The sequence below is a fragment of the Falco punctatus genome (genome assembly GCF_963210335.1).
Source record: "Falco punctatus genome assembly, chromosome: 1".
Lineage (NCBI taxonomy): Eukaryota > Metazoa > Chordata > Aves > Falconiformes > Falconidae > Falco > Falco punctatus.
In genome coordinates, this window is record NC_137580.1 from 31,476,628 (window position 1) to 31,495,189 (window position 18,562).

Genomic DNA, 18,562 nt, shown 5'->3' on the forward strand with positions numbered 1-18,562 from the left:
CTTCTATTTACCTACTTTGTATTTAAAAACTGACCCAGCTGAATACACATGTCTTCTTTAGAACCCCAATCTTAAACCTTGCATAAATCTTAGGGCATAATTTTCTTTAAAAAAAAATAATTACAAAAGTGCAAAACTTTCAAAATGTCTTAAAAGATGGGACTTCTAAAGAAGACATCCAGCAAAATCAGGGGAACTCTCATTTGCTCTAAGTACTGAAGAAATACTTGCCATAAGTGAGTAACATGAACCTTGTATTTTGTGAAAGGAGATGAACTCATTTATTGTTACCACTGAAACTAGGAGAACATCCTATATTCTGTTCAGAGAGCACTTAGCAGTTTTGCGGTGCTACCGCGAAAAAAAATTACATCATATATTTTTATTAAGAGATGCAGTACTTACACAATTCTTGTTTTCTAAAAGTTATACTCCTTGACATGTATGTAATCTGCTTTCAGCATTCAAAGAGCAATTATTTCCTTCTTGTCACAAAATACATTTGAAGCTAACATGTATTGGCCTTACATCCACCTGGACTTAATAAGTTTTGTAAAAACAATTCTATTACCAGCAAGAATTTCTAGAGAGTTGTATCCCAGGATTCTGTCCCACAGAAGCAAGAGCTGATCTGTAGCTAAATAACCAGAAAATGCTCGTACCATCCATTTAAACGAAATTCGTAGCCTGAAAACAAGTGATAAACAACAGTTACTGTATTTGTTTCCCACAATGATCAGTCAAATCCTCTACAAATTGAAAATATTCTATTATTCTTCTGAATTTCTCTTCGAGAAAGAATAGCCATTTTCTCTTGCTGCTTTAATAATCAATATTTTCCTTTGCAACAATCATCAGAAAACTATTTAGCATCTTGTTTGACAAAGTACTATATAATTAAAATATTCTGACCAAACAATCAGAGCAGAGGGATCTTCAGCTATTATCACCCCCAATGTTTCATCCTTTCTGCAATTATATTATGATGAATACCAATTATACCAGCAAGATTTTCAGGTTCTATTGCACTTGGTGCCATGAGTACACTACAGAATAACAGTCTCTTGCTCTCTTCCTTTCCAGTAGCTTCTGCTGCAACTAACATATCTCTGTGTCCTTTGTCCTCTACGAAATAAATCACTTAGTTCCATCAGATCTGACATGAATAACTGAAACTTAGCTGAATAATGTAGTGTTCCTCGTAGAGCAATTCCCCTCACTCTTTCACAGAACTTACAGAAGAAATGCACAAAGCACATACACACCTTAGACAAAGGACTCCAATTGACTTTCAAGGAAAAACAGCACACTGATGTTTTTGAATAATTTTCCATATCTTTTAAATTAAAATACTACAGAACAGCATTTCCAGAACAATGAATCTTCAACATCTGTAGTCAGAAAGATGTACTTACGGCTGAGCCCCAATTTCTCGAAGGTGATAAAAAAGCTGGGGCAGATGGGTTTGTAGAAGAGTCTCAAACAGCAAACACAATGACACAATGCCCTAATGAAACAAGATCATATCCTGAATACTAACACTCACCCTGCCAATCTGAGAAAACAGTATCAGCATGTAAGTATGCATGATTTTTTAATTCAAGCAATAAAACACTATTAATGATACAATACACAGCTCAGGTAAGCAGGGCACAAGCAACTCTAATGCCTTCAGTCACTAATTTTATGTATATATGAGCAATGTAATATGTTGTGATAGTCCCTTTCAGCTGGAAGTTACTTATGGTATTTGTATGTCAGGCTCTAAGTACTTAGCAGGTTATTATAATATGACCTACTTGAAATACTTCCACTTTGATGAAATAGACCTCAGTTGCACTAAAAAAAAAAAATGATGTGAGAAATAGTATCTCACTAAACTAAACTAAAGTAACTAAAACCAAATAGCAATGGGGATAACTATGAAAAAGCTAAATGTAAACGCATTTTTAAATTTCTTTTTAAAATTACCATGAAAATGAACAGATTCTTGTCTGACCCATTTTCCTGCTTTTAATGACTGAAAGCACAATGCAAAGCCTTGAAATGGTATATCAAGAATAGGATTTTCTTTTAACCAGGAAGTGTTTTCAGAAAGTACTATAGCTATTCAGCAATTTGTGAAGGAGGGAAAAAAATATTTACTAAGTTTTATTTGTCAAAAACAGAAGATAAACCGATTTCTACTATTGTCTTACATTCAAGACAGCTTGTCCTGGTCATTTGTTATTTAAATTTATCTAGCACATGCTGACACACACAGATACTTGAGCTAAAGAAACAGATGTTAACTTGATGTCACTGAAACAGGATCTGTATATATATATGACTGCGTTTTAGTCCCTCCACCCCAGAAAATACTTAAGTGTGCACTTACATGTCATTAATTAAAATGAAAATGAGTATGCATTTATGTGACTTCCTGAACTGAGAAACCTATTACATAAAAGACTTGACTCAAAAAACTACCCACACCCTCATAAATTGAGAGAGCTGTATTATTTTTAAATACATGATGTTCGATAGCAAAGACTATAATTGACATAGAAAACAAAAATATCTAAACTGGAGTTACCTAATAATTTTCCCAAGCTTGCCTGAAATATTTTATTATATTTAAAAGGATATATTTCAATCACATAGAAAACCATGCCACTGCATATTATTGTTCCATAGCAAACAGAATATCAAGTGAGTGGGTTTTAATTCCTAATGAACTTACAGAGGGATGAGAAGAGATGGAATGGAGTCTGAAGAAAAAACGCACATACATCTCACGGAATATCTGATACAATTTGGAAGGTTCATGGTACAGAAAACAAAGTGGAGCAACTGAAAGGATAAAAGAATTATAATTGACTCAACACTGTAAACTTCTAAAAGAGTTCAATGATTAAGTGCATGAAGTATGAGGAAAACCCAAGTAATTTATAGTAGTACAACTTACAAAAACAACGCTAAACCAATTATTAAGAAAGAAGTATTTTATAATACAGTCTATCATTTGACTTCAATAGTTAAGAAAGGGAGTACAATACAGTCTAGGTAATAGTTCTATATATTTCAAGTATCTAAACTAGTTAGACCCTGCTTACTACAATGCTGGCTTCTGAAACAATAGAAATACACTTTAAGGATGGTTTCTCTGGGGTTTATAGTAATCTATAACTTCCAATGTGCCCTTGGGCTAGTGACCATCTCTGAATTGGTTCCCCATTTGCAAGACTGGAATAAGTTTGCTGCTTGAAGATAAGCATTGTCAAAACTAAAATATTTTAAAAATAGCTTTTAGTTGCCACAGTAACATCACATAAGTATGACAAACTGACAGAGAGCTGTATTATCTGAAAACCATGGACATTTAGTAGTTTATTGTTTAGAAGCTTTGTAATATACCTGATTCAAAATAAGAGTTGGCTACATTTGTAAAGCAGCAGTTCTCAAACTTTTTTACAATCAGTCCCTTTTTCCTTTTTGTAGAAGTCTAGCATATGGATAAATCTGTTGTATGTATATGCTGCACAAACATAATCAGTTCCTTCCAATTGCTACTCCATTCATTTAATGCATGTTTTACAGACAGTTGTTCTATATCAGGGGTCCTCAAACTACGGCCCACGGGCCAGATACCCCCCCCTCTCCAGGGTCCTCAATCCGGCCCCCGGTATTTACAGACCCCCCCGCCCTCCCCGCCGGGGGTTGGGGGGGGAAACCAAGCAGCCGCAGATGACTGCCTGCCACTGCATCCGCGCGCCGGCCCCCTGGTTAAAAAGTTTGAGGACCCCTAGTCTATATACATTTCTGTAAACAGCCTTTTTAGCTATCCACTCATCACATCTACTGCCTCATTTTACAGGTGCATTCATTATGGATGACAACTTACATTTTAACACACTCACAGTTTCTATCTCTACATTCACATTCCCTTCTAGTTTTATTTACACAAAGCTAGGGATATGAATACATTTACCTGTATACATATGTATATATATGCACATAGATATATGTACTTTTTTATATATATATATATATGGGTGTATGCATATATCAATTCATTTTCACATATATATATATATACACATCTGAGAAGGTGGCTTAATAGAAAGCAGTAGTGTATGTGTATGAGAAGTGGGATGCCAAGGCAAGGTGAGATGTCCACAGAAATGTGTATTTACAGAGGGGTAAGAAAAGCAGAGGGTGTTACTAATGCGTATGCTTTTAATGACTGAAGATGGAGGTGGAAGACTTGGCAGCATGCATATGAACATAAAGGCCAGGAGGATCACAGAACAGTGCCTGACAGTTGGCACCCTACAAGCGTATGCATGTGAACACGGAAAAGTGTATAGGATTTACATACAGAGCAGCTGCAAAGCTGCCTGGCAGAAAAGGACCTGGGGGTACTGGTTGATGGCAGCCTGAACACGACCCAGCAGTGTGCCCAGGTGGCCAGGAAGGCCAATAGCACCCTGGCTTGTATCAGTGTGGCCAGCAGGACAAGGCAAAGGATTGTCCCCCTTCATACTTGGCACTGGTGAGGCCACACCTCAAATACTGTTTCGGGCCCCTCACTTCAAGAGGGATGCAGAGGTGCTGGAGGGTGTCCAGAGAAGGGGAACAAAGCTGGTGAAGGTTCTAGAGAACAAGTCTTATGAGGAGCAGCTGAGGGAACTGGGGTTATTTGGTCTGAAGGAGACTCAGGGGGGAATTTATTGCTCCCGACAACCACCTGAAAGGAGGCTGTAGTAGGTAGGTGGAGGTAAGTCTCTTCTCTCAAATAACTAGTAACAAGACAAGAGGAAAAGGACTCAAGTTATGCCAGGGGAGGTTTAGATTGGGTATTAGGAAAAATTTCTTGACAGAAAGGGTGGTCAAGCATTGGAACAGGCTGCCCAGGGATGTGGTGGAATCACCATCCCTCGAGGTATTTAAAAAACATGTAGAAGCGGTGCTTAGTGACGTGGTTTAGTGATGGACTTGGCAGTCCTGGGTTAACGGTTGGACTTGATCTCAAAGGTCTCTTCCAACCTAAATGATTCTGTGATTCTAGATAAAGATCCAGACACTTCCTCCTATAGCAGCACAGCATAGAATACACAGAATGCTCTGCTTGGTCCCAGCTACTGTACCCATAGCTTGGAGTTAATTACTGTGTTTCCGCTGCCTTGTTTTTCAGCCTCCCTCCTTCTCACATCAGACATGTTCTGAGCCCTTGCACAGAGAGGGCAGGAGGGAGGGAGGAAGCTCACACCCAGTTTCAGAGACGCTGTTCTCAAGGGCAGAGTCAAATCCAAACATTTTGAAAAGTGGTGTCACACACAAAAAGTGAAAGCTTCCTAGTCAGTACCTAAGGAAGAATTTGTAACTCAGCTGTTCTTTACTTCAGAGACTTAAGATTCCTTATTCAGGTTCAAATTTGCATTTTGTATTTAAATTGCCTGATTTTAATGATTAGCAAAACGTAGCATTTTAAGTATAAACAAAACCTACTTGCCCTGTGATACCACAAACACCTTTGATAAATCAAAGAAAAAAACTGAAAAGCTGTAACAAATAGTCTTACACTGTTTTCTGCATTAGGTGCATTGTTACATCTGAGACCTGAGGAGATTTTTCTGCTCATTTTCTAGAAAACTTGTTGATATTTGAGCTTTCATTTATGCAGTAAATTAGCAACCATTCCATTATTTAATGCTCCTTTAACATCTGTTCTAGGCAAATGGATACATCAACAGGCCTTTCACATAATTCATGTTTTTAAGAACTCTTCACAGGGAACTTAGTCTATCCAGAAATAAAACACAAGAAAAGAGCACTCTGTCTACAAACTTTATCCCTTTATTCATATACATTAAGATGCATAGCTCAGCTATTAGCTCTCAAAGAAGGAACTCCCACACAGTAGCAAGCTGTAATTTAAGTAAACAGAAACACCTGGAATTTTAAAAGTTGTGTACAACAGTCTTCATATACAAAGAAACAGACTATACACACAAGTTTAAAAGTTGCGGAAAAGCACATGCAGCTTTAAACTGCAATGATAAAAAGCAATACCGAGGTTTTAAGAGTTTACGAGTCACACTTACCATACATAGAAAAGCCATGAAAAGGAATTACACCTAAAAAACATAACATATTTTTTAAAATATTTATTTTTATGCATGTAAAAGAACTGTATTTGCCCCCCAGTTTCTACATTGGCAGTCATTCTGCCTACTATAGGAACAAAAATATTTCCTTATTATGGCATGTGCAGTCTTGGATCTCAATCCTGTAAATATTTAAACACATGCCTAAACACATGCTATAGTTCCTAGAAAGTCAAGTAAAGCTCCATTTTCATGAGGTTATTACATATAAGCTTTGCCGAAATCAGAACCTAATTTCAGATAAATGACAAGGCTTAAGTGTCATGCACCGACAAGGAGCAGAAAAAAAGGAGGCCAAGACCTCTAGTAATTCATGTTATACTCTGCTAAAACACTTAGATGACTTGGCAGTTGTATCATGAAAGTTTTCTCCTTTCCAGCTCCCATTCATTAATTTTCATATAGGACTGGTAAGAAGCTGCTGCTTTAGCAAAAGGTTGTAAGGACAACGCTTCATGGCTACAACACTGCAAAGAACTGCAGAGGCAAAAATGGAAAAAGGGGGAACAAAAGCATGTGCTACAACCGACACCACTGGAACACAGAAGACATAGAAGACAAGGCCAGAGACGTAGATTTAAGAGTGGTGTCATAAGGCCTTGAAAGCAAGAGCAGAGCTTGAACTTAAAATACAAATGCAGTGCAAAAACAGGGAAAGGATTCAATAGACGGGGATTGAAATGGTCAAAATAAAGAGCTGAAAAAAATTTGAGTAACTGAAATAACAACAGCAATGATTTTAACAAAATTATGTAGATTAGTTAAGTCTGAATTTTTTAAATGAAGACAAATTTTGAAAGGAAAAAACTTTAAGGTGTGGTTTGTTGAGTACTGAAAAGCTGGAGGCCAGACAGTTTCAGCATGTACCATTCAGATCCTCTAAGCCGTGACACAAGGCTGGAACACAAACTGCTGCACCAGAGGTTGTTTTTCCCTCTCCTTCCCACACAGACAAACTCCATATGTGACTACTAACACCAGGCTGTATGTGGTTTTGGAGTAGCTTCAGTCCAGCTTACTCCTTTAAATTAATGAATTTTGCAGAATAACATGAAAACATAAGTTGTAATAGAAAAAGAAGTTATCATGTATTACAGAAAAAAAATCCTCTATCTTTCCAGTCTACCACTAGAGGAGGTGATAGTATAATTCTTACCATTTGGAGGATAGAAAACAGCGTATTCTTCCATTCCAAGTTTTCCTGTGAATCATCAAACCACAATTAAAATGTGATTAAACTGTTAAAAGGTAAAAAGATTTAAATTAGAAAGGTAGCATCTAAGTTACAACTATAAAAATCATTAATTACGTTATTGACCATTTAATATTTTCTAAAACAAGGAAGCAATGCAATAGGACAGGTATGGTGTCAGAAATAAAACTCAAATGCAGCACCAATAAGGGAGGATGACAATCAGCAAAAAATAAGGAGAAAGATTTCAGCAATGCTATACCATAGAGATTTTATTTGGGTGTATCTCAGGAGCTCTAAAGGTGTTTTGCTGCGGACTTTGAAGACAGTGAAGTTCCATAAGCAGATACGGTAAAGGGGATAAGTCTGCCATGCTGTGGCAGACTGTCCGAGGGACAGGAAAAGCATTCACAAAGAGAGAAGAACAGATAAAAAATATTCAAGGCTTCACTAAGCCTGCAACAGAGAGGAAGATGGATGGTATAGTTTCGCTACAACAAATTATTTAAGTAATCTTTTGCATACAAAGATACAAAGACAATCACTAACAATACAGACTAACCTTATAACTTTTTATCTTCCCTGCAAAATGAATGTTATATTAGTTAACTGTATTATAACTATAGAACATAATCATATAAAATCCACTATTAAAAATCAACTATTTATTTAGAAATACAGAAGTGTCTTTAAGAATAATTACAACTAATTAAAACTTGTTATTATTTTTGTTTTAAAATCAGAAAATGCAACTAAAAAGTGTAATTACTTATATGAAAACTTATACAATAGTCAGAGATCCCCTAGATCTCTGTGGTTTTGTTCACTCTACACAGAAGAATTTAGCACAGGAAATTTCTTGTCAGATTCAGTGGAATCCGGATTTAAATATTTTCCTATAGGATGAATTGACAGAATTAAATTCAAAATTGGCCTGCAAAGCTCTTGCCTACTACCCCATAAAATAAATCCAGTATTTTCTGATTACAGAAAGCAGTTGTTTCATTAAACTAAAAAATATTCTTTACTTTTCCTTTCAGTAGTTTTCTTGCTGTAAAGCCCGGAGTTGTAATCTGGAAGGAGAGTATTTTTAGTATAAAGTACAACTCTTGGAAAAGTAGCCAAAAATAGGATCTACAAGCCTTTTAGATTTACACTGCACAGGTTCAGCAGAGATTTAGATTTCAGTAACTTCATTCCCCAGATTTGTCTAGGAATAAGTAGGATGTTCCCCATAGCTGTGTTTCTGGGCCGCCATGGCTCTGTGCCTGAAGTGAGACCTGGGATCCCACTGCTGTTCTGCTCTCCGGTCAGCCCTTTGCTTGTTTCAAGAAGCAGGTAAAGAAAACCCCCAGAGAGAGAGAGAGAGACTGAGAATACCTATGGAGCATTAAAGGAGGAAGAACAAATTTAGAAAACAAACATTGTTTCTAGTGACATAAGAAGCAGCAAGAGGAAAACTGTCAGCAGAGATCCTGTTCAAAACCAGTACTTGGTATGGGGATCACATTTGGCTAAATACATTGGCATGAGGGAGCAAGGAAGAAAATGAGAATGTAGAAGGTACATGGAAAAAAAAGTGATTGGGTGGCTGAATGATTCAAGAAGGAAGACAAAACTAAGAACCTCTGGGTAAAGCCAAGGCAGATGAGGATCTAAGAAGCAAGGAAACCGTCAAGAGGCACAGCATTAAAAGTTGACAGAAAAGTGAACTGAAACAATAAATTTAAGATTGTTAAGAAAACCAAGATTCACATGAGAAATTAAGCCAAAGAACATCCAAAAGTAAGCTAACACTCTGGAAGATGCCATGCTTTGAAAAAAATCAGTATAAGTCTGCTTGGTAGAGTTCAGACCTTCAAACCGAGGCCACAGTTCTTCAGCAACATGTTCTGCCCCTGTCTACGAATATCTGCGAAACTCACTGCTTTGGGAAAGTATCATCCTACCACCACTTCGTAAAGGACAATATTTAAATTTCTAGCTCTGATGAAGACAGATGTTGCCAAGATTTTACCATATTGTCATAGTTCTGTGTCTAATTTATTTTCATAAAACACTGGAGAATTATGTACAGTAAACTACAGTAAAAGAACAACATTGCAATCTGGTCTTCATGCAATCAGCTTCTAAACTGTCACAATCTGTGCAGATGTCAACTGGATACATGAAGTTTATATTAACATTCTTTTAAATGTAGTCTAGCAGATGTAATGAACATAAAGCAAATTCACATATTCTATTACTGCAGCAGTCAACAAAAATATATACAGTCTTCCTTAGAACAACTCTTTTTACCTCGTATGTATGATTTGGGTGGGGTGGCACTACTGTAAGTAAAGTGCTCCAATACAGATGTATCTCGGGAAAAACAGAGTAATACCTGTAGAAGAGACAGTATGTAAAAATCAGTTGACAAAGCAATGTCAAACAGATGTAAAGACCTGCACTAATTAGCATCTATTACATGCTATTGAAGACAACGAATAAGGTTGAAAGCTCTTGACTATCTTAATTTACTTTCCTGTTCAAATTTCCAGGCTCGCTTTGAACTTGCTACAATTTTACCTTCATATTCATTTGTTGTCAGCAAAATATCCATGTTCTCCAACCCTCCTCTTTGCCTCAGCATGGGTTTATCCCCTTCTGTCACATCATTAAGTGACTGCACGTGCAACTGGTTGCTTTGACATCTATTAGATTATTTTTCTACTCGGCTACTATAACCTGGGAAAGTCCTAGTAAGTGAATAAGTGAACTAAACATTTACATTTTCACATATGTGTGTTTTCAGAAGACTGATCCTTACACTCACTTTCATTCCCAGGAGCTTTACTGATTGCTTACACAATACCCAGTTCTTTCAAAAAGCACAGATTATAATATTCACTTTGTATCCCTAAGTTCTGAAATGCACATTGTATTTTGTAAAATATATTTGTATTTTTTACTGTTTACATGAATGAAAAATCCAGTATTCCCAGAAATTGCGTATAAAATTAAATAGCAAAAAACATTTCTAGAAAAATTAACAATAAACTCATCACATACGCAGTTGTAAAAATTGTAATAATTAGTACTGTACTTTAAAATTTTCATGTTTTCATGCATTGAAATACTGCACTACCAAGAATGTACACAGGAGGGCAGAAGTAAGACAGACTTCAACTTGCTGCTGCCTCTTCTGCCAACCTTACACCCTCTCTGTTCTTGCAGGTTTTAAGAGTTTGTTTGTTTGTTTTATGCCTGTCCCAAGGCATAAAAGGAAGAAACGTTTTAGATGGTGTATAATTTATTGTAAGTAAAAATGAATGGATTTTTCCTTCACCTAATTATTGCAAACATTTTCCAGATACCAGCATTTGTCAAAAGGAAACATGCAAAACTGAGACACTATCATTTGAACAACATAGCTTTTTTATTTTTTGCAGAAAGCAGGTCATATTTTGAGACTTCTTCCTGGTTTGAACCTCAAAACTATCTCAGATACAAACATCATTTAAAATATAAATAGTTGTATTATCTTAAACAGTTTAAGCTAAATATTATTCTTGCACAAGACACAATCATTTTCAGAGCTGCCAAAATACAGCTGACAATAACAATACACAGGCAAGCGTAATTCTCTGTATATGTTAACTGAGGTGAAAGAAAAAGAAACTAATCTAAAAAGGGCATAAAATATGTTCTTTCATAGGGGAAAGAACGTAACCTTAATTTGAGGCCCTCTTTTTTAGGAATACGGTGTCCAGTACCAGTATCTGGAAGTCTTTAAATTAAGACTATGCGTCTACTCAAACAGAAATTACGACTACACTTAAAAACTGCTGGGGGAGGTTTCTTTGCATGTATTCATTATGCAGGATGTAAGACTGAGGTATTCAAATTGAAACTCTGGCCTGAAATAATGAATCTACAAATTTATTAATTATGTATTATTTTTCTCATTCACAAAAATGATAATGCTAAAGAAAACATGACACAAATCCCTTTCTAAGTACAGAAATGTTTGGAAAACTACTGGATATTTATAATCAAAATTGAAAGGAAACCCATTGAATTCAAAGGACTGAAAAAGAACAAAGCCAAAGCTTTCATCAAAAAGAAATTACTGTATTAGAAGTAACTGTATTCTATTTCAGTAGTTATTAAGAAGTAATAAAAACATGCAAACTTTGGGATAAAGAAAGCAAAGATATTAAAGGAAATAAATTACATTATTTCATAGTGTTCTGCCCAGAAAGGACTGCATGTTACTGAAGAGGTACCAATAATCCAACCAAATACACTCATTGTTATTTCATGCCCAAACTTTCTGGTTTTGATGGATGCTTTATCTGTTAGGTAATACACAGACAAATGCCACACTCTGCTCAGTGACTTGGAAACCTGAAAAGGCAGTAACTAGTCATGAAAGAAAACCACAAACACAGTGCAAACATAGAATTTATCAGGTTTAAACTAACATATTCATTACCTATTTTATTTAGCCAATATTTAATTCCAGTTATTATATGAAGTCAATAAATAAAATTCCATATCAAAGTGACTCATACTGCAGAATTTTTCCAGGGGCCATAGAACAAAATCATTTGGCAGCAATGCATTTGCAAATTAGGTTGGAAGAGAAAATTATCAAGGAAAACTGATAACTTTCTTCTAGAAAACAGCCTGAGCAACAAACAAAACTAGAGCAACTAATAATTAGAAGTTAGAGATAATTCTTTGCCTCAAAGCCTTGCAGTAAAACTAGCTACTTAATTTTTCAAAGATTGTTGGTGACTCTCCTTCAAATTACTAAGGGTAGTTTCGTCCTTTTTGTGATGTTCATTCTGTAATAATTGTTTCAGCTAATATAGTTATATAAAAATTAAAATATTCAACTGTGCTAGCCATTTAGAATTATGAACAAAATCTATTTCTGATGGTCTTAAAACAAAAGATTGTAATAGTTCATGTTCATTCATAGATTATAATCCTGTGTCCACTGGAACTATCAGCTAATGACTAATTAATATGTCTTAGTCATCTATATAGAAGCAGAAATAAGAATGAGGTTTTCGCATCCCATGATGCAGAGATAATGTTACAATAATGAAGATCATCTTTGACGCTTAAAATCAAGAAAAACTTCTACATGTAAATATTTTAGTGAATAAATATCAGTGAGTTGTCAATTATGTAGTCACTTTTTGAATTCTAATTCAGAAAAAAATTCAGACATAAATCTTAATATTGTAACTATTTTTAAGTAAAAAAGTTTATCATTTCATGAGGTTAAAATTTTAAGTATTAATGTTTAAATGCTTATTACACTAAATATTATATGTAGACATGACTGAATATTATTCTTAAATAGTAACACATATTTTTATATCTATATGGGCTAAACAGCATTAAAGACAGTTAAATTCTTAGTTAAATTACTAGCAGTTTTACATACTGCTGTCAAAGAAGAAACCATTTAGTTTCACATAGCTCTAAAACAAAAAATCAAGCAAGTCTAACCTAACAGATGTAACTAATGAAATTGAAAGCACTGTGGAAATTGTATGTTTGCTGCATGACATTTATGTTGACGCTGCAATCAACTACACATTAGGAAATTCATAAATGTAATCTCCTTCTATTTAAGGGCATTTGACAGGCAGCAACGAAGATAATTCTTCATAAATTAGCCGCGTTCCCCATTGCTAGAAGCAGCTCCAGAATGTGAACAATACTAGAAGAACCATGCATATCACTGCCTTATTCAGAATCAATGTCTTAAAGTTAAAAATATGTCACTGAAATATTTTTTATGCTTATTGTAGTAGGTCACTGTAAAGCAGTTTTGGGTTTGGTTGGGTTTTTTTGGGGTGTTGTTTTCTTTTTTTAAACTGGAAGCCTGAATATACTGCAAGTCTTAATTTCTCCATATGTCACAACTGTTAATAATTTTGTTAGTGCAAAGCTGGAAAGGAGAAGAATACGGCTGACTTTGCATTTTCTGGCTTACTGCATTGAAAATACATTGTGTAGGGTCCTTCAGAGTAGGAGTTTTAGAAGTCCGTCCTGCTTAACCTGTTTAAGTGTACAAAATCGTTATTCAGATGCGAAAATATATGTAATACAGCAAACATGCATCTGTCTAGGGTCCCACTGTATTCTGCCTACACGTGAAACAAAGGCAGTCCTTACTCCAAAGATGCTATAATCCCACATTAGTATACTTTCTAGCTTTTCTAAGAAAAAAATAGTTACATACCTGATATAAATAATCCTCAAATACAAAATAGTAGTCATCGTTGCTTGCTGTCAGCTTTACATCCTGTAATCAAAGAACACAGCAGTTGGAAGCCAAAAGACATCTTTTCAGACTCCCATAGAAGCTAAAGATAACACAGTGGTAGAAGACACTGTTTCACCATTGAATCATGAAAGAGCTGTAGTTAAGCATGTAGTCCACATTTTTAAAATAAAAAGCACTATATTAACTTGATAATTAAAGTATCCAGAATTGAAACTTGAAATTGAAGTGGTTTGACCCCAGTGCTTTCTTCCTTGCAAAACCAGTTCCTCAAATGAAGTAACCATTTCTTTATGACATAATGGCTCAACTCAAACAGATGCGTTACACAAGAGCCAACACAAGCACAATGAGAGAATTTACAATAATGAATTCACACTGATTATTCTTAGACTCCTTAAAACCAAACCATCTAAGATTTTCTTTGTTAAAAAAAACCCAAGATACTTGTGTAATGAGTATACAAATCACTTAATCACTGTTTAGTGAATTACTTACTTTGTATATCAGGCTGTCCACTAAAAGGTCATACTGAATCACATTTGACTTAAGCTGTTCATAGTACAGGATATCCTAAAATTAAAAATAATGTAATCATCAGTCTGAGAAACAACTTTACATTTAAACCAACAAAGCCAATTTTTAACAATTAAAAAAAATTATAAGCATGTATTCAGCTGAAAAACCCACTGCATAGTTTACGAAGCATTCTATCATAGTTTATTCTAGTTTAAGCTCCAAGGAATGAGGCAGATAATTTTATAATGTCTCAACTACCTCCCCTTCAGATAATTAATAAAATGAGAATGAAGGAACTAGTTCAAATCAAGATGGTCTTGGAAAATTTATTGTTCCCATCATTGGTTTCCTGCATGTCTACAGAACATACACAAGGTGAAACAACATGGAAGAATCAGAACAAACACTTCTCTGCTTTTGCTTATTCTATCACTTTCTTTTTTAGAAAGGGCTTGCAAAGGAAAAAAAAAAAGAATTAAATGTCACACTATCATCATGTAACTCCTAAACACCTCTCTGCCATTATGCCTACAACTGAATAATGGTTTCAGATGGATTTGGAATAATTCATAAACTAAACCAGCAGTCCCAAAGCTCCTTTCCCACTTCACAAAACTTTCGATCTCAATGTGTCTCTATGGACACCACACAAATACTTGCACATTCCAAGCTTTACATAGTATTTACTGCTGATTTCTTTGCAAAAAGGTTATCTCTGGAGTAAGGATGTAAAGATCAAATGGGAAGTAAAATGGTATTTTGAGAGTGAGAGAATGGAGAAAGAATGAAGAAGAGGCTAGAGAACATTGTAACTGTTCTTTGTATGAATCCAAAACAGAGAAGTGGTGAATAGTACACACCCAGAAATTATTAGAATGAATACATTCTTAAACTATTAAGCTGAAAGGAGGACAAAAGATGTATTTATTAGGTACTGATAACTACCACAGGGAAAATATTTACGTTTTTCTTTCTGAGAAATAAAAAGGGGAGGTAAAAATACTACACTATTTCTTTAGGAAGATCAGACATAAATATTTAATAAATGTAAGCTATTTGCAGTATGAATATAGCAATTTGTTCTTAAAAGATACAGAGAATTACTCTAATATTCAAGTCACAATGTTAAAGCATCAATACTGTAGTCTAATTAAGTGTAACACTGCCAAATGAGCAATGTCTGAAGTATTTTTTGCCATCTCAAATGATTATACATACTAGAACAGAAAGAGCCAATAAGAAAAAAACCCACAAAAGCTTCTTTTTCATGCTAAGCAGACCGCATGATTAACTAACTGTTTCTGCTGTACATGCAAGTGCTCCTGCCTAAGAAACAGTACAATGAAACTCATGGCTACAAGGGTACTAGGTAACACAACTACTAATCTATTGTAACTTGAGAAAGAGATTATTAGAATCTCATGCATTCCTGTTATCATTTCCTAGCTTTTAGTTCTCTAGAACTGCTTTGAACAATTGATAAAGGCTATCTGGAAGAAGGAGATTAAAGAGGTATAAAGGAAAAGAGTGATCTTTTGTTATGCACATATGGACCACGCTTTACACGCAGAAACAAGTTTTCTTATTAAATACTTTCACCTAAGGTCACACAGTGGCTCTAAGCCACAAGCTAATGTTATCACTAGCCCAGTGTTTTGTGTTAACATTCTCCTTCCTCTAATAGAAGGCCATTCAATTATGTCATACATTTGCTTACAAGAGTCCATAGATTTTCCTATTATTATTAAAACTATTGTAAAACCACAGCTAAAAATGAATCACTTAAGTACATGGTCCATTCATCTTGACAGTCAGAATAAATCAGTATTAAGTTTAATTGCTGATGATATATTCACACTTAAAATAGACTTAGTGATCTGGTATGCAAGAAAAAACTTTACTGAATGTATGAAGAACAGATTTCTGTACAAGAAAAAATATTCCTAAATGATGCTCTACTGAACTGACATAATGAGTTTAGAGTGCTAGTTTCAGTTGAGTTTTGTTTATGGCATCACACTGAACTATGATTGTTATGTCATTAATTTCTTAAAATGTTTATCAGCTTCCCATGCCTTAATTCAACTGCATTATTAATTGAAATTAAAGAATCATGTTAATGGCAATTACGTATAAATTACAGTTTACGCCAATAGCCAGTGAACAGCAGCCTTCACAGAAGAAAAACAGAAAACTGCTGCAATTTAGAATAAATAGGTTTAACCAGAACAGAGGATTTGCTATTTGTTAATCCAGATCAATACATGTATTTAAACCATTTTGTAACATTTATTTTTGTTTTAGCAAAGGTAAAGTGTACCCTTCAGACTTGTGTACTAATTTTAGAAAACAACCTACATATTGGAATATGGGGCAAGTACTGTCTGCGTTAGAACACAGATTTGAATTACTAAGCCATAACCAATAGGACATACAGATTCTGAAATATATTTCCTTCCTAATTTTCCTCCTTAATTTGTTTCAATTGGGGTAAATGTTTCAAGCAATCAAAAAGGTGGTAAGAATAAGCAACCTGATGTCTAGGGCACTGTCTTAAAAAGAGAGAACAACTGGGCTAAGATTCTTCAGCAAATCACAGAAACTGAATGGAAGTTCTTTATAATTCAGTTGAATACTTTCTTCAATCTGATTTTAAATTAAAGGGTCAACAGTTCATCAACTTATCTTTTTTCCAGAAAGAATAGTTTCTCCCTTTCTCTTACAAAAACTCACTAGGTCAACATTACTCAGAAAATCAAACACCGTTTGCTGTTGCTGTTAGAATTTCAGCATGAACTAAAATTTCAAACACAACTCATAACTCCACCATTAAAAAGTGAATAGAAAATTTACATTGCAAATATTAGCAGACTAAAACAATTCTTGAATATTTTAACAGCACAATAATTCAGTAAAAAGACTGGAAAGACAAGCTGTCCATCTGAACTAGAGCTCCTGAGAAAAAGTTTGGGGAAAAAAGTCATTAAAAAGGGACTTGCAAAGCAAGAACAATCATAACCATTCTACAAGTAAAGGCTTTAACTCATTACTTGTTATTCATCTTCTGTTAAGTTGCAATTTTTGTGATGCAAAATGATGTCTGGGCTTGGAATCATGCCAGTTTTTCAGCTGCAACTTGACTACAAGAGGATCTTGCCCATGCCTCTTGGTAAGATGAGGCTTGTGATTCATGTTGTATTAATAAATTTATTCCTAATATCTCAATCATGAACAAGATTGGTCACATATTTACTTTCAAGCCACATGACTTCTGCTCAGTGATCAGTTTTTCTCACACAGTGAGGAATACTTTTAAGAGCTTCATTCAGGCTTCAAAAAAGATTCGAGTCTCATTTTACTATTTTATTGGCTGTTTCTTCCCCCAGATGAGACAACTGACTACTACCAAGTTTCAGGACTGTCCAAGAACGCAGTACATTTCTTAATCTAAAATGTCTTCAATTATCCAACCCAAAATCTTACCATTTTCATCCAATTCGGCCTTTCTTCTGTGTCTGCCAAATCTTAACATAACCTTGATTTCTAAACGTCTTCCTTTTAAAAAGTGTGTTGCATTTTTATATAGACTGTAGCTTTTCTCAAAATTATACATATTTTATTTATACTGTACCTCCAAACATACTCATCTTTCCAGGCTGAAATATAAGTACATTTCAGGATTACAGTCCCCAGCCCTCTTGACCTTACAAAGCCACATACCAAAATTTCCACCCAAAAACCTCATACTGTATCCGCCTGAGAGCATAAGGAAAAGGGAGCTCTAAAAGTAGCTCACAGGCAAGAGAGAACAGTATCTTTCAGCAGCACCCAGAAAAGCTAGTTAAAGCAGAATCTGGTGATTCACTTTTTTTGAAATTAAGGTTTGGATTACTCAGCAGCCTGTGTGTGGGCACGGTCCACCTGTGGCCTGCCATGAAATCCCTGGCACTGGAGCTACACTCCCACCACTGAACTACAAGCAGCTCATGATTCATTTTTAGGTTACCCTCATCACTGGCTATCTATACTTGCCTCTCAAATTTAATGCAAGAAACGGGTGGGTGAAGCATAGAACTAGGAAGATGAAGACAGACTGACATTGGAGAGTCTAGAAAGGAGACACTAAGGTTTGTGGGAATTGGATGAAGCCTAAAGAATGGCAACCAGCATTAATTAAGTGACCTGAAGATTTTGGAACAGAAGTACCAGGAACAAGTACAAACCAAAAAACTAATCTGATTACATAAAGAGACAATGGACAAAACAGTGAAAGAAAGTCCCTCCTGGCAATCCTTCAAGACAATCCAAAGCTTATTCTCCTTTCATCAGACAACTGTGAAATCTATTTGTAAAGTACATCCTTCTCCAGTCAAAGATGATGACAGTCCATTACTGCTATGGGCTTCTCTGCTA

The 18,562-nt window shown here is 35.2% G+C and overlaps 1 protein-coding gene across 1 annotated transcript in view; it reads right to left on the reverse strand.

The window, feature by feature from the left end:
* TBC1D19 (TBC1 domain family member 19) overlaps nt 1-18,562 on the reverse strand; it is a 70,785-nt gene that overhangs the window by 19,524 nt on the left and 32,699 nt on the right. Inside the window, exons 12-19 of the mRNA XM_080386231.1 lie at nt 14,129-14,203; nt 13,589-13,651; nt 9,640-9,724; nt 7,306-7,350; nt 6,087-6,119; nt 2,723-2,832; nt 1,416-1,507; nt 572-687 (exon numbers count right to left, since the gene is read on the reverse strand). Of these exons, the coding sequence (XP_080242357.1) occupies nt 572-687; nt 1,416-1,507; nt 2,723-2,832; nt 6,087-6,119; nt 7,306-7,350; nt 9,640-9,724; nt 13,589-13,651; nt 14,129-14,203 (619 nt within the window). The remainder of the gene's footprint in view (nt 1-571; nt 688-1,415; nt 1,508-2,722; nt 2,833-6,086; nt 6,120-7,305; nt 7,351-9,639; nt 9,725-13,588; nt 13,652-14,128; nt 14,204-18,562) is intronic.